We start from the raw sequence: 13,698 nt of genomic DNA, 5'->3' as shown, positions 1-13,698 counted from the left end.
AACATCCAGAAAAAAAACTCTCCTTCAGCGTCTCTCCTCTCCCTTTCCGCCGCCTCGTTGGCCCGTCAATGTGGTTAGCTGGTTCCTCCGTCTGAATGCTTTTGATCCATTGTTAGATAAGTACTCAGCTGCTCCTCTGCCGGGGTCCTTGAGAACAGCGATGGAGAGGAACGTTGCAGAAGAGACGAGAGAAGAAAGACGTTAAAGGAATGGGGAGCAGCGTTAGGTGCCGCCGTTCTCGACGACGGTCGTGGCAGAAGTGGTGGAAACGATTCGCCTCCGATTTTCTCGGGGAACGCCGTTTTTCCGATCTTCAACCCTTTGGTCATTATGCTAAGGGAACTGTCGGTCGCGAGATCTCGCTCCACGGCCGATATCAACCGAAACTGCTTAGGCTATTCGATGCCCTCCGCGCTGTGGCTTCCATGACTATCCGCATCGGAAGGATGGATCCTCCGATAGGAGCGAGTACCTAAATTGCTTAGGCTTGCATTCAGTCCGAATTTTCTCTCCATATGCTCATAACAGTCGCTCCTTCCTCTGCAGATATGAGCTCATGATGTACGGCGCTCGGGACGAGGATTCTGGCGAATTCTCTTGCACTACTCCACGGGAGAAGAAGAATTCCATCACTGTAAAGGTCAAAGGTGCGATGAATTTAGAGCGCTCAGGTGTTTGTTGCTCGCTGAAATTAGGGCGACAGTAGGACAGTGAAAGTCACAATATCGACATCATTGGAGCACGTGAGAGCTCCCGAAATATCTTCTCGCTAAAAATTAGGCTTCAGATCTAGACGTCTAAACGGCGTCAGCAATTACTGTTTTCTTTCGAGGTCTCGACGCTTAACAAAATCTTTCCCTTAAGGAGAGCAACAGATTACGAATATTCCTTGGGTCTCTGCGAGACGACAGTGAGAATCGGGATATCATAGATTTCTGAGCTATTGCGTTCTTCGTATTGATGGCTGGGGCTGCTATACTTCCTCATTTTTTCTGGGCTTGCTCGCTCGAAGACGGGAAACATTGATAGAGGGCACCCGTCTCAATGCCCTATTGGAGCTCCCATGTGAGGATGAAACCCGGACGCTTCATCAGAGTAGAAAAATGCGGAGACCTCGCGCCAGGCGTGATCTCGTCGTGAACGCTGAGGTGAAGAGAAACTCCGTGGTCCTCTCCTTCACGACTGATTAGAGAACTAGGGACTCAAGGAATTCGACCATAATCTTGCTTCTTCCGAATGATTTTCCGGCGCTTCGATTGACCTCTCGCACAATGTCGGGTAGGAACACTGATGACCTTTAGGCCTCCGCTGAATTCCAATCGTGTTGATGGTAGCGGATTAGTCCAAGTCAATCGGTCGTTCCGCTCGATTTCTGACGCGCCGCTCCGCGTGCTTCAACTGCCCAGCCTGTCTCGGGTCATATTTAGTCGAAATTGGATCAATATTCGGACAGTTTTGGATTAAGGAGTGAGATAATCGATCTCAAGTAGGGGGAGCACTTTGGCGAGAGGGAACGAGGATTGGAACGCTGCCTATAATCTCTGGTCATCGGCAGCGGGGAGAAGCTGCGTCGCCGACGATACATACCAGAGGCTGGTCCGATTTTTGGACTAGGTAGAAAAGCGAAAAATGCCTCGATTCCCTCGTAAAGCTTCCGAGCTCCTTTCATCGAATGGAAGATTAGAGCCGAGACGGTACGGCTTCCTCTGAGTCCAAAGTCGGTGGATCCCGCTAGATATCCGCTGCGGATGGTTTCATCTTCGCCTATACGTTTTTCAGAGGTAACGTGCGGGAAAATCGAAGGTGAACACGACGACAACAGAGTGACGTCGGAATATCAGAACCGACTTCATTCTCGCGCCAAATTCGCCTGTATGGAGGGCTACATGGTCGTCGGATCGGAAGAAATAGTCTGCCTCGCTTCGGGTAAATGGTCCGACAGAGCTCCTTCCTGCAAACGTAAGTAGCGCACTCTCATGGCTAGTCCCTACGACGCGCTAAGGTCTTCTCGGTCAACTGTTCCTCGCTCGCCCTGTGTCACCGATGATGTAAAAGACAGCATTGAGCACATGAGTTGATGGCCTATCGAAGGATACCGGACACAGCGGACAGATTCGACTCCGACTGGATATTTGAACCTCAGAAGAGTGAGAAGGAGGGTGTTGGTTGATTTTCCAGTGTCCGTGTCATCGAGCAGATATTCCTAACTGCGACGACTTTCGGACCGCGAGGGCGATCAGTATTTTCCGGGATATATTTTTGGGACTCCGACTTCTGACTTATCATTCTCACTCTCATGATAGAATCGCTCTCAGCGATTCCGACGCCAACGCCCAAGGATTTAGGAGGGAGGACTGACGCATCTACATTTCGGATGATGTTGACCCTCCGTGTTTCATTCAACACCGGATAGGCATGTCGGCATTGACAATCTCTTCACTGTCCATCTTGTCCTATACACAGTGTTGAGCGAAAGGTATATCACATTATCAACATTGTTGTCTTTGCTGTTGTTGTCGCTTCAGCCACATGTCCTCCACATCCCGTGCTCTATTCGTGTTTGCTCCCCTTCACCCGCGAAGTCGAACGTTGAGCATCTCAGCTCGCAGGCCTATCGCGATAGCGCATTATACTCCTATTTCCTCGTCTCTCCGACGGCCGCTGGTTCAACCGGATCTTGCCAAGAGCGGAGATCGTCAGCTGACGCTCTAGTTAGTCGCCCGATAACTGTTCGAAGGATTCCATGTTGAGCGTCATCGTCCGGCACCAGGTCCCACGTGCTTCATCTGTGGGCACACTTCATTAATTGTCCGAGGGACTAGGTCTCACAACTGAGAAGAGACCAGAATAGCTCATGATGTTCCATCGCGAAAGAAGTCAGATTCAACTCAGAGGCTGCCGATCCGCTGTTGATCAGAAGATGAGTCGATGAAGCGGAATGCTGTTCCCGACATCAGGCTCATCGATCCAACACCGGAGAGGTTTTCCGCGCTCGCGAAGATCCCCGGAGTTTCACCGAATTTTGCTGCGCCGCGAGCGTCTATTCTGGTGCCCTCTGCTTTCGTGGAAGTTTGAACGGGTCCGTTCTATCCGATGACGTCGGAGGCATGTCTAAAGTTCTAAACGACCTCCTCTACGATGTGGAAAATGTGCAAAAAACAAAGTTCGCGTGGGTATCCCACTAATGAGTCCTGAACAGGTGCTGGGTGGCGTCGTAGAAAGTTCTCGCTCCAGTTCCGAGATCGCAGGAATCTACACCGCCGCCTCCTGCGCGACAGCAGCTCGACGACATGACCGAATCCTATTCCTCGCCAACTTTCCGGCAACCTAACTCACCAACCCGTCGCACTTGACCGGTGTCGATGAATCATCTCGTCGCCCGGAGGGCATCCAGCTCGTGGTAACTGATCTGTCGTCTCGACGCTTCCATATTCAAAGTCGTCTCTGCTGGCTTTTATGTACGGCAACGGAATCTGGGCCCTCTCAGCTCTCACGTGGCTCCGCTACGAACTCGTCCGGTCTCTCGGCCCCCTGTATCCCAGCGGCCAAGCTCGACCAGCTCTCGAAGATACAGCGGGCATGGATGCGAGACGGGAAATTATCCATCTGAGGTTTCTCGAGTTCTTGGATAGTCATAGAATTCTCAATTCCCGACTGGGCGGGAGGAAGTTTGAATGTTCCAACAGAGCCGGACGTTTCAGGCCCGTGAGTGTTCTCGATCCATTTGATACGTGTTGCGAAGTCACGCTCTGAATTTTCCTCCAGTTGATCTGCTTGCTGTCCGATTGGAGTCCCCGGTGTCTGTCACTGTCTAGGTGGTACTAATGACCTGATACGGATAGCGTCGCCCCCGCGCCACCGGAACAAACTTCGTTTCCCGATTTTACGGTGATTGTTTGGTGCGGGTTTTATTACCTTTGAGCGCACCGTGATCCTGCACGTGTTCGCGGAAAGGCAGCGGCGGTAGTGGTTGCTCGATCAGTGTCCCGCATTTATCTGGGATCCGCTTTCCGGTTTCATCAATTAACGGCGCGTATAAATACCATGTCACGTGTTGTTGGATTTACCTTCACAGACGCGTGTTCAATGTCGCTGCGGACAGATAACTAGGAACGGCCAATACGAGACTACCAGGATAGTAAGAATCGAGACATTCAATTAGAGACTTGCAGGACTCCCTCATTTGGGAGCTAATCCCGAATGAGGGGATAAAGCCATGTTGATTCAAGTTGGGGTAGAATATCAACCCCTTCACGGGATCGAGCTCCGTACAGCGTAAAGCAGTGAATGACTCCAGACTCTCGCACATTCGATCCACAACGGGAGTCAGTCCTCGGAATGACCTGCCGCCTTCTACGATCCGTCTCCGGGCTCACGGTGAGATAAACGTTCTCTCCTTGGAGCGAAAACTCTGCCGGGGACCGGATCTTTGACCTAACGGAACTTGCGATCCCGATATATCGGTTCCCCTTCAAGAGTTCGTTTCTTGCACCGCGAGCTCATTTCCTAAGGCGTATGTACTACGGTCGGCGTCACTCCATGAGTTACCGGCACAGCTTTATTTTTTCAATGAGACGGCGCAGCGCCGAATTTCCCTCGACTTGAATATGAGACTTTGACTTCAGCTATGGAGCATTGCCCCGCTATTCTCCGCGACAGGGTCAATGGCTGCGGCACCGTCGACGTCTGGGTGGCGCAGGGCCATTAAAGTCCTTTTCTTACTCTCGCTTTTTCTCTTCATTTATCCCACTTTTGTCTCATCCTTCGGCTCCGAAGAGCGCCGCTGACGGAGACGGGGCCGCCGTCCTCTTTCTCCCGATGTCACTGCGGAGCTGTACATTCTTCCAACACGCGGTTGAATGAGCTCCCTCTGCGATGAGGATATTCTCATCGCGACTCTTGCTAATCTAATCTCCCTCGAGCCACATGAAGTAGAGGGAAAATCCGAAAATATTAGACTCGAGCTCGGTTGGAGATAGGTACTTTCCTTCTCTCGAAGCCTATGCCGTTTAATCTCCCAGAATTTCGAATTCTCCGAAACCTTCCAACCTTCCAGGGCCGAGGTCCGTGATCGAGACCAATCCACGGAGACAAAATCCTCGGCGAATGATCGTTTCGGGAGCTGTGATGGAAACTCGTCACTTCTAGGGTCGATGAAATCTCAAACACTCGCGTCATTGCTTTCTAGGAATTCTGTGTCCACCGATTGTGCCGAGGAATTATGTAGAAATGAGCTCGCAGGAACGGACCTTCGGGAGCCGGGTGAGCTTCAGTTGCCCCGGAGGACAAAGGATTGTGGGAGCCGAGTCAATCACGTGCCTCCGTAATGAAACCTGGTCAGATATGCCACCGAACTGTGAAGGTAAGCTTGAGTCCCCGAGCTGTGCTGCAGAGCTCGCCTGATTGCAAATCATCACTCGTTCGGTGTTGTCGGTAACTGTTCCACTCGCCTATCGGCTCCTGCCAGAATTTCGAAACGTGACCGGAATACGGTAGAGCTTCTCAAAGTACCTCCGGTCAAATCGAAGGGAGGGTCTACGGGCCGGATCACTCATCGTCGATGGACTATGTGGAGGAGGTGCAAACAATATCAGCGGAACCACGCAGCTCCCGGTAGTATGAGAATACCAGCCCGGGTCAGTCTCAGGAGCCGGGAAATATTTTTCGTCGACGAGGAGAAACAGGGATAAAGGCACCACAAAGACACGCCCCGTTCGCTTGTCTGCCTGCTCGTCCGTAGGTGTTCGGTCCTCAGTCCGAGAGGCCGACGAGGTCGTTGAGTCTCATTCGAATGCGATGCGACGTTCCAGCAGCAACATCCTTCAAGGAATACGTTATGGATTGGACCCGCCGCGTCAGCGGAAGAGGGAGCGGAATGAAGGAGAGCACAAGGAGAACGAGAGATTTATGCCTTCCTCAGAAACGCTCCAAATATGTTTTCTGCTTCTATTCAGGACACTTAGGTCGAGCGATGCATGCTCCTTCATCGCCTCTGTTCCTGACGGTGAAGCATCGAGCTCGCGGAGTGCGAGCGTGTGTACTTGGTTGCAGAGCGCTCCACTGTATAGCTTCAGGAACAACGAACGAAAACTACGATACGCCGGATGCCGTGAAACATGATACGTGCGTCTAAAAGTCTAATTCGGTGCTTCCCGAATGACTCGCAGCGAAGTTCACGCTTTGTTCGTTCTACGCGAGGTCTCTATGGGCATTGCTGTTGGGGCAGGCCCGAGCCCGCCACGGAGGGCTGAGAACTCACCTACAATGAGCGAGAGCCGAGCTCTCCCAATGCGTTCCAAATAGGCGGCTCGCTGATGAGAGTTTTTCCTCAGAGCACCCCATCTACGTACTCCGGTCAAAACCTGTTGTTCTTCTTTTCCAGTGGTTCGTTGCGAAGCGCCATTGCCTCCTCCAAACGGCCGGGTGGTCTACTCGGGTAAATTCCTGCCCGCAGGGGAGATCGTAACTTACATTTGTAACGCCGGACACGTTCTCATTGGACATTCGCAGGTAACGAGATAGAGCAGCCGACTAAGCTGACAGCCGAAAAGCGTAGAAACATCAACCGCTCCTTTGCTAGTTCCATCTATCCCTCCCGGTCAGACCACCGAAATCGCTACGCTCAGGAAGCCCTCCCAGGGTTCTGTTCAAAATTATCTGAAGGAGGCTCCCGGGTGTCTCCCGGTTCGTCTGCTGGGTGCTCTCGCTTTCTGAGCACGGGAATAGCTGAATGAGCTGAGGTTCAGATCAGCTAGATGCATCAGCGCTTGCAGAAGATAACATGCGCGACCGACGGGGAAGTCAATAACAACTCTAGTTTGGATCGCTTTTGCATGGGATTGACTCGTTTTCCCCCCGAAACGAAATCATCATCCAAACAACAATTAAGGGTCTATTTCACTATGGGGTCTGTCACAAACTTTGTGACAGACTGGAAAATGACAGGGGAGAACATTTCTCAACAAACTTTTTTGTGTGATGCCACCGCCCCTGCTGCAATTTCGTGGCCAACTCGGGCCGGGATTTTGGTAGGCTGTTTGTCTGCCCTGCCTTCTGTCGTTCGGTCGGAGGGGGGCTCGTTGTCAGAGTCTCCTATTTGTTGCCCCCTCTCAGTTTGCTGTTGCAGATGATGCTGCTGTATTTACCGCCCCCGCCATTACGGCCTCTGGAGTGTAGTTGCGGTTGTAGTCATCATCGGGCTGAGTTTCTGACTGCCGCCCGGCCTGATCGACAAGCGATCTGCGGCCGCTGGGTCCGTGTATAGGCCGATATATTCCCTGTGAGCTAGATCGAGTAGGCTTCTGATGCTGGTACTCGCTGTTAGAATCGATTCATCCATGCCCGAACTTCGAATTGTAGGGGGCGCGGAACGTTATGGGGCTCAGACGTTATCAGCAAGAAGCTCTTACTTTTCATGGAGGCTCGGCTGAAGAGATCCGAGGAGCTAGAAACCTCATTTTCGGGAGATTCACACAAGTACGGCTGGGGACCTGCGGAGTACTTCCGAGTATTTTTTCTTCCCCCTTCGATGCTGCATCGAAATCTCCCACCTCTTGCAAGCCTCTCGAGAGCCGAGGCAGGCCGAATCTCGATGCTGAGTTCTGGTCACTCCGTACGACCAGGATTTTCGTGTAGCTGTAGTTCTTGTGCAAAATGGAAAGACGGGGATGCGCAGTAGCGGTAGTCGTAGCAGCACTCAGTAATGACCGAAGTTCATTGCGGGGCTCTGATCTATGACGGGTCTGAGGGCCTCGAGGAAGCTCCTTCGTACTCATGATGAGGAGTCGCTATTGCAGACAATGTGTCTCCACAACGGTACGTGGTCGCGCGGGCCGCCGCGATGTAAGCCGTCGTGCGAGTTCCCGGGAAAGCCCTCTCACGGCCGTCTGTTACCCCGAAAATTCCACTACGACGTCGGCGAAAATGTGCAGGTTCACTGTAATCAGGGCTATCGGGTGTTGAAGGTAAGTCAGGCGTTTCCGTCAGGAGCCTTGTCGAAGCATACTCGCTTTGTTTGGGCGCGCTCACCGCAAAAAAAGGAAACCCGCACCAGCCATTTTGCCACCGATGATTAACGCAATTCGAGGCGGCGTCATAGCGACTCGTTGGTGAAAACTTTAGGCAGAGTTGAGCGCACGCGAGAATGCGCCTCTAGAATACCAACGTGAGCCGGTTAGCGGTGAGGCACGCAGTGATGCACGGTGCGTACGCCGACGCCGCCATTGAGGGTGGTGAAGGCGGCCGGCGGTGGCAAACAGCGAGACTCTAACGAGCCTTTAATGACCATCTTGTCTCGCATTGCAGGCCCCTAAGCTAACTTGCATGGACAACGGACTTTGGTCTTCGCAAATGCCACACTGCCGACGGAAGCTGTCCGCTCATAAGAAGAAGCATCATATTCCGAAGCCAGTTCAGATCCAGCCGACTTCGACAACGGCACTTGAATAAATCAGCGATAACTCGTCATGCTGCTGTGTACGACGATCGTCAAGAGCTCGAACATCACGAGCACGGCGTACTGTAAATTCATCATCCATCGGGAGGATCATTGCCGCTGCGAGCGGCGATGTCGAGGGGAAAACTTGAATATGAATGAACGCAATGATGATAATAAAAACACTCAAGAGCCATTCTCTTTTTCGATTTACAAACAGGACGAGATTCCCGCGGGGCTCGCTCATGATGTGTGACCAAAATCGTCTTTCTTCTCTTTCATATAAACTCTTCCCGGATCCCCACATTTCATGAACCGACGATGATTCTCAGAATAATAATCATTATCGCATGCTACTCCCTCCTATCTTTCCTGCCTATCCGCGATCGCGAGCTCGAACCAATCATTTTTACGATGTGGAGGAAACAACTCAATATTGAGAGGGACGAAGCGACTTGGGACTCTCCCGAGTGGGGTCCACGTGGAATTCCCAGCCAGCCTCCGTAGGATATTCCAGAGGTAAGTCCCCCGTTCAAACTCACGGTCACGAGTTCCGCGCATCTCTTTCATGCGAATTCCTGCGAGATCGCTTCCTTTGGCAGACGGCTCGCGCCGCGCTGGACGAAGTCAAAAGTTCGGAGAGATGTTCGCCGGCTCCGGCATCACATGAGTGGTCCCGGAAGCGAATGAGTGAGCAGGGAGCCTATGCGTCGAGAGCGGGGCATCCGACAAGTAATTAAGCATACGGAAAAATTCCACCCCGTAGAATCGCTGCCGCACCCTCGAGCGCTCATGCGCGCTGCGGAACAATGACATTCCAGAAACGGAAAAGTGAATTGAAAGCGAGCCTCCAGCGAATGCGTCCTAGAATTACGACGAGGACAGGCGGCAACCACCTGTAGTTCTTCCCTCGGCTGGGGCTGCGGTATTCACCGGGATGGGATCTACCAGCTGGCAAGACAGCAGGCGAGCGTAATGGCGGCCGAGTGGGCCACTGCGGGGACGGATGGATTCGAGGTTGTCGTCTAATCGGAACCGCACCGTGTGTCGTCGCCAGCTGCTGTTCCACGCTTGTTGTCGGGAACGGTCTCGGGGCTCGCCGCCCCCGCCGCGCCCCGGGTCCGCCGGATCACCGTCGAGCCCCCGCCGTCACATAACTCGCTTTCTGAATCTTCCGGATTCGTTATTAAAGTTCCGTGCCCAGTGGATCGCCGACGAGCTCCGACTGGTGATGCGCGCCACGTTCCTTTGCGCCCTAACACGTCGACAAAGCCCGAGGCGGCAGGATGGAAGAGAAGGAAGGGAACCACAATAGCGGCGGGATCAGGAGCGTTCTGTTAGGCGTCGGCAGCAGCGGCGCATGCGCCCTCTATTCCTTGCGTTGGTCCGTCCGTCCGACGGACCGACCGACCGACGGGTGGTAGCGGCTGCTGCTGTCTCGGCCCTGTGTGTGTTCTGTCTGCCGGCGGCGGGCTGTATGTCGACGGCCGACCCGGCCGGCGGTCTATCCGTACGAAGGCGGCGGCGGCGGTGGCGGCAGCAGCATTGCCACCGGCCGAGTGCGCAAGAGGGGCGAGGTCCTGTCGAAAGCAGGAAAGGGTCCCGGAAAGGGATCACACTAGTCATTGACAGGAGCCCAGCCAGTAAAGAAAGAGGGTCCTTCGGGAAAGGACGTCAGACATGCGGGGAGGCCAACGAAGAGAGTGGTGACTCCGAGTTGTGAGTCCGAGCCGGCTCCCCATCCTCCTCCTCGACAACCAACAAGTGCAACTTACAAGTACAGCAACCATCGTCCTCGTCGTTCTGTTCTAGTCAGACCCGCGGGTTTCGCAGCCATTTTTTAATAGTGATTGCGCAGTTTTGGAACAGCGTGTTCGCGTACTGTGTTGTTGTTGTTCGACTCCTCCACGACGTTCAACACCCCACCGAAATTCGTGAGGCCCGTCGCCGTACAGCCGGCGTTGCGCCGAATTCGCCCCGGCCGCCAGCCCGCTCGACAGCATTTTGAATGCATCAGGAGCGGTGACATCGTTTTGCACTTCGTGCGTCTGGCGCACCGTGGGAAGTGGCCATCAACGTTCCAAGAGTCAAACTGTCAGAGACGTTTGAGAACTGTGAAGGGAGTGTCGTCGAGCAAGCGGCGTAGTCGAAACTGGTTCGGTCGCTTCGAGACCAGCAGATTGCACGTGTAGATCCGCCTCGGAGCCTCCAACGAACCGGCGCTCGAAATCCGCTGTTCCAGAAACGTCCGTGTCAGCGTCGATGACAGTTGTTGAGCGACGACGACGACAAGAGCGTCCTCCTCGTCGCCGCCGCCGCCGCAGCAGCCCCCCTTCCCACCGTGTCGCCCACCGAGCCCATGAGTGAAAGGTCGACCCCGAATGAACTGTACGGTCGCGGTGATCAAACCGGATAAGCGGCTGGGCGCGGAGAATACTCGGCCAGCTGTACTACTACCACTAAAGTGAAAGCCCCACGCTGTCATGCGTGACGTCAATGTTGTCAGTCATTCCGACGATCCGGTGGCCGAGCATCAAGCGTTTTCATCGGCATCGAATGCCATAATGAGTGCTGCCTGGTGGCAAAGGCGGCGACAAATGTGGCAATGAAACCACCGCCAAACTGGGTGTCACACACAAGAGATCGTTATGGTGGTCGTTTAGACGGAGAAGAAGAACTTGGCCAACTTCATTATCAATGAAGCTTCTCTCACTGATACCCGGGATAACATCGACGACGACGACGACGACGACGGCGGCGGTGAAGGCGGCAGACGTAGGAGCGGCGCCAACATCCGCAACAACGACGACAACAACAGCGTCAACAGCCACGTTGTCAACAGCCACGGCAAACACCGCGGCGGCGGCGTCGACGGAGTTCACATCGATACAAGCTACTCGATCACTGACAACAAGCAGTTCAAGTGAGCAGGTGGTTGAGCGAGTGAATTTCGCCGTGGAACTCGCTAGAGTTTTGGGTGGTGCATTCAGAGAGGCTCTAGGATCAGGTGGGCGATCCCTCTGCGCGGAGAGAGAGCTCAAGGTGAGTACCTTCAATGGATCGTGTTCGCTCCGGCGGAAGTAGTTACAAGTGACCACTGTTCGTTTGCGATGGGAGCGGGCTTTCCATTCATCGCCGGAATCCGATTCAGGCCGGCGAGGAATAATTTCCGAACCTGTTCCTGGCCTCTGGGATGAAGGGGTCCGCATTCAATCCTATGGTGATTGCGGAAAAAGTATTGATTGCTCAAAAACCTCCACAGCGGTGGTCGGTGTGGTCGACGTCGACGATGGTATTTTCTGACCGGTGAGAGGACGAGGGTCCACGGCCACGGTCGGGGACGCTTTGCCTTCTCCACCGGCGATATCGACACTTTTCCCTGTCGAATTGTGGAAGGCATGTGATCAAAGCCAATGGATGTTTCGAAGCTGCTGAACAAGGTACGAGCGGTATTCGATGCGATAATGTTGTCGCATTGAGATCACCTTCGCTGCCACCCCTTCGATAGGAACCTACCTCCCTGCTTCGGGACGAGGACAAAATTCTTCATTCGAGAGAGGCAGACATGCTGATCTCAATTCCGAGACCAGAGCGGACTCCCGAACGCATAGTGTCGAGGTCCCTTCAATTGTCGAAGCTTGAAACGGAGCTCTTGACCTCGGCGTGGATGTTTTTGACGCGCGGGAGGGAATAATAGGAGAAGAAGCAAGAAGCGATGGGGAGGAACGGTCGGTTGAGCTCGTCCTCCTTCATTCGCGCGGAGCCTCAAGGAGGAACGAGATGAGGAAACAGAGAACGGTCTTGCACCTTTGGTATGAATTTTAATGATCTTCCCCGACGCCGCACCGTCAAGTCCTTCCGCTCCGCTTCGGCTGTCCTACTTCACCCAACTTATTCGCAGAGCTCCACGAGGGGAGAATCGGGCGGGCGTGCGGCGGAGGCGGCGATCTGAGAGCAAAAAAAAGAGAATGAAGATAAATCATCGGCGTGAAGTGGGCCAGGAATCGGGCGTCGCGTACCATTGCGCGAGCATCGCTCAGGAGCCACCGCTCGGAGGAGGAGAAGAAGCTCATCGTGCCGGTCGCATTTCGCTAAGAATTTCCTTTGGAGTTCATAAAGGTCCCCCTTGCGGGCGACTCGCATTCCTTGCAGAGGTTCCAGCCTCGGCCAGGCAATGGAGGACCGGAGCCTCAGCGCGAGTGTTCATCCGAGAGATCCCCGCCCGCCTCGACCAGACTCAAGCGGTGATTTCCGGATAGTCAAGATACAAATCGGCTTCCTCGAGCGGGGACGAGCCTCCTTCCCCTCGTCCCTTCCCATGAATCGTGCCGATGGGCGCTTGGCGACGCTCGCCAACAAGCCTCTTAAATCGTCGAACATTCTGGTGTGCTCGTACTCCAGCGAATGCGATCAGGCAGCAAGCAAAGCTGTTGGAAACAGAGCCTTCGGATTAGGAACAAAAGCCCCCGTCGAAGGTGAAGCCCGTAGCTAACGACTGAAAGGTCGCTTTGCGCATGTTACGTCGAGGACACGCTCCGATGAGCCAAGCATCGTTTTTTCCCGTTCCCGGGCGTGAGACATCCTTTACTTTCGATGAACCCTCGCCCATTAGGTGCGGAATGGCTTCATTCATGGATTATACCGATACCGTTCCACTAGTTCCGCGCCTCTAAAAAAAAAATTCAGTGCAGGTTTAGCTTGAAGCCAAACCTGTGGGTTGCGTAGAACTACGTCAACGTACTCGAGGGGACTTATCGCGAGATCGCGATGAAGTCTATGAAGCGAATCGAGGGAAGATTTATTGTTTCAGTCTATGATTATGAAATCGAGATATAGATAGTTGAAGCGTGGCTTGAAAATATAGTTTCGCTATGAATTCCGATCCTGGATTCTGATTTGGGGTCCTCAAAGATAAGTTTCAACCGATAAAGTCCCGATCCAGAAGATAAAGTCTGGCCGCACTCTTCCGGAGCCGATGAGGTTCGATTCCAGATGAAAATCCTGGTTCCTCAACGATATGCTTCTGCCATCTCAAGTCTCGACACGGAGGATGAAGTTCGGACGCACTCTCATGAAGCCAATGAAGTTCGGTCCCGCATGAGAATCCCGGATCCTCAACGATATGTTCCTATCGTTATTGAGTCTCGATCCAAACGATCGAGCAGTCGAGCGGAGCCGTAATTTGATATATGAATTTTATCGCAGTAAGTGTCAAATTCGGATGAGAGTTTCGAGCCCTCATTCAGCGAATGAGGAATATAGCT

The 13,698-nt window shown here is 53.4% G+C and overlaps 1 protein-coding gene across 1 annotated transcript in view; it reads left to right on the top strand.

The window, feature by feature from the left end:
• The window catches only part of LOC100901593 (locomotion-related protein Hikaru genki), a 38,488-nt gene extending 29,864 nt beyond the window's left edge, over nucleotides 1-8,624 (top strand). The window contains exons 6-11 of the mRNA XM_003744151.2: nucleotides 547-647; nucleotides 1,780-1,959; nucleotides 5,189-5,383; nucleotides 6,383-6,510; nucleotides 7,797-7,964; nucleotides 8,305-8,624. Coding sequence (XP_003744199.1) covers nucleotides 547-647; nucleotides 1,780-1,959; nucleotides 5,189-5,383; nucleotides 6,383-6,510; nucleotides 7,797-7,964; nucleotides 8,305-8,448 — 916 coding nt within the window. The 3' untranslated portion in view covers nucleotides 8,449-8,624. The remainder of the gene's footprint in view (nucleotides 1-546; nucleotides 648-1,779; nucleotides 1,960-5,188; nucleotides 5,384-6,382; nucleotides 6,511-7,796; nucleotides 7,965-8,304) is intronic.
• Nucleotides 8,625-13,698: the final 5,074 nt, after the last annotated feature.

Source organism: Galendromus occidentalis, unplaced genomic scaffold (assembly GCF_000255335.2).
Source record: "Galendromus occidentalis unplaced genomic scaffold, Mocc_1.1 scf7180000077460, whole genome shotgun sequence".
Classification (NCBI taxonomy): Eukaryota; Metazoa; Arthropoda; class Arachnida; order Mesostigmata; family Phytoseiidae; genus Galendromus; species Galendromus occidentalis.
Note: the sequence above shows the minus strand (reverse complement) of the source record. Positions and strands in the feature narration are given on the sequence as shown.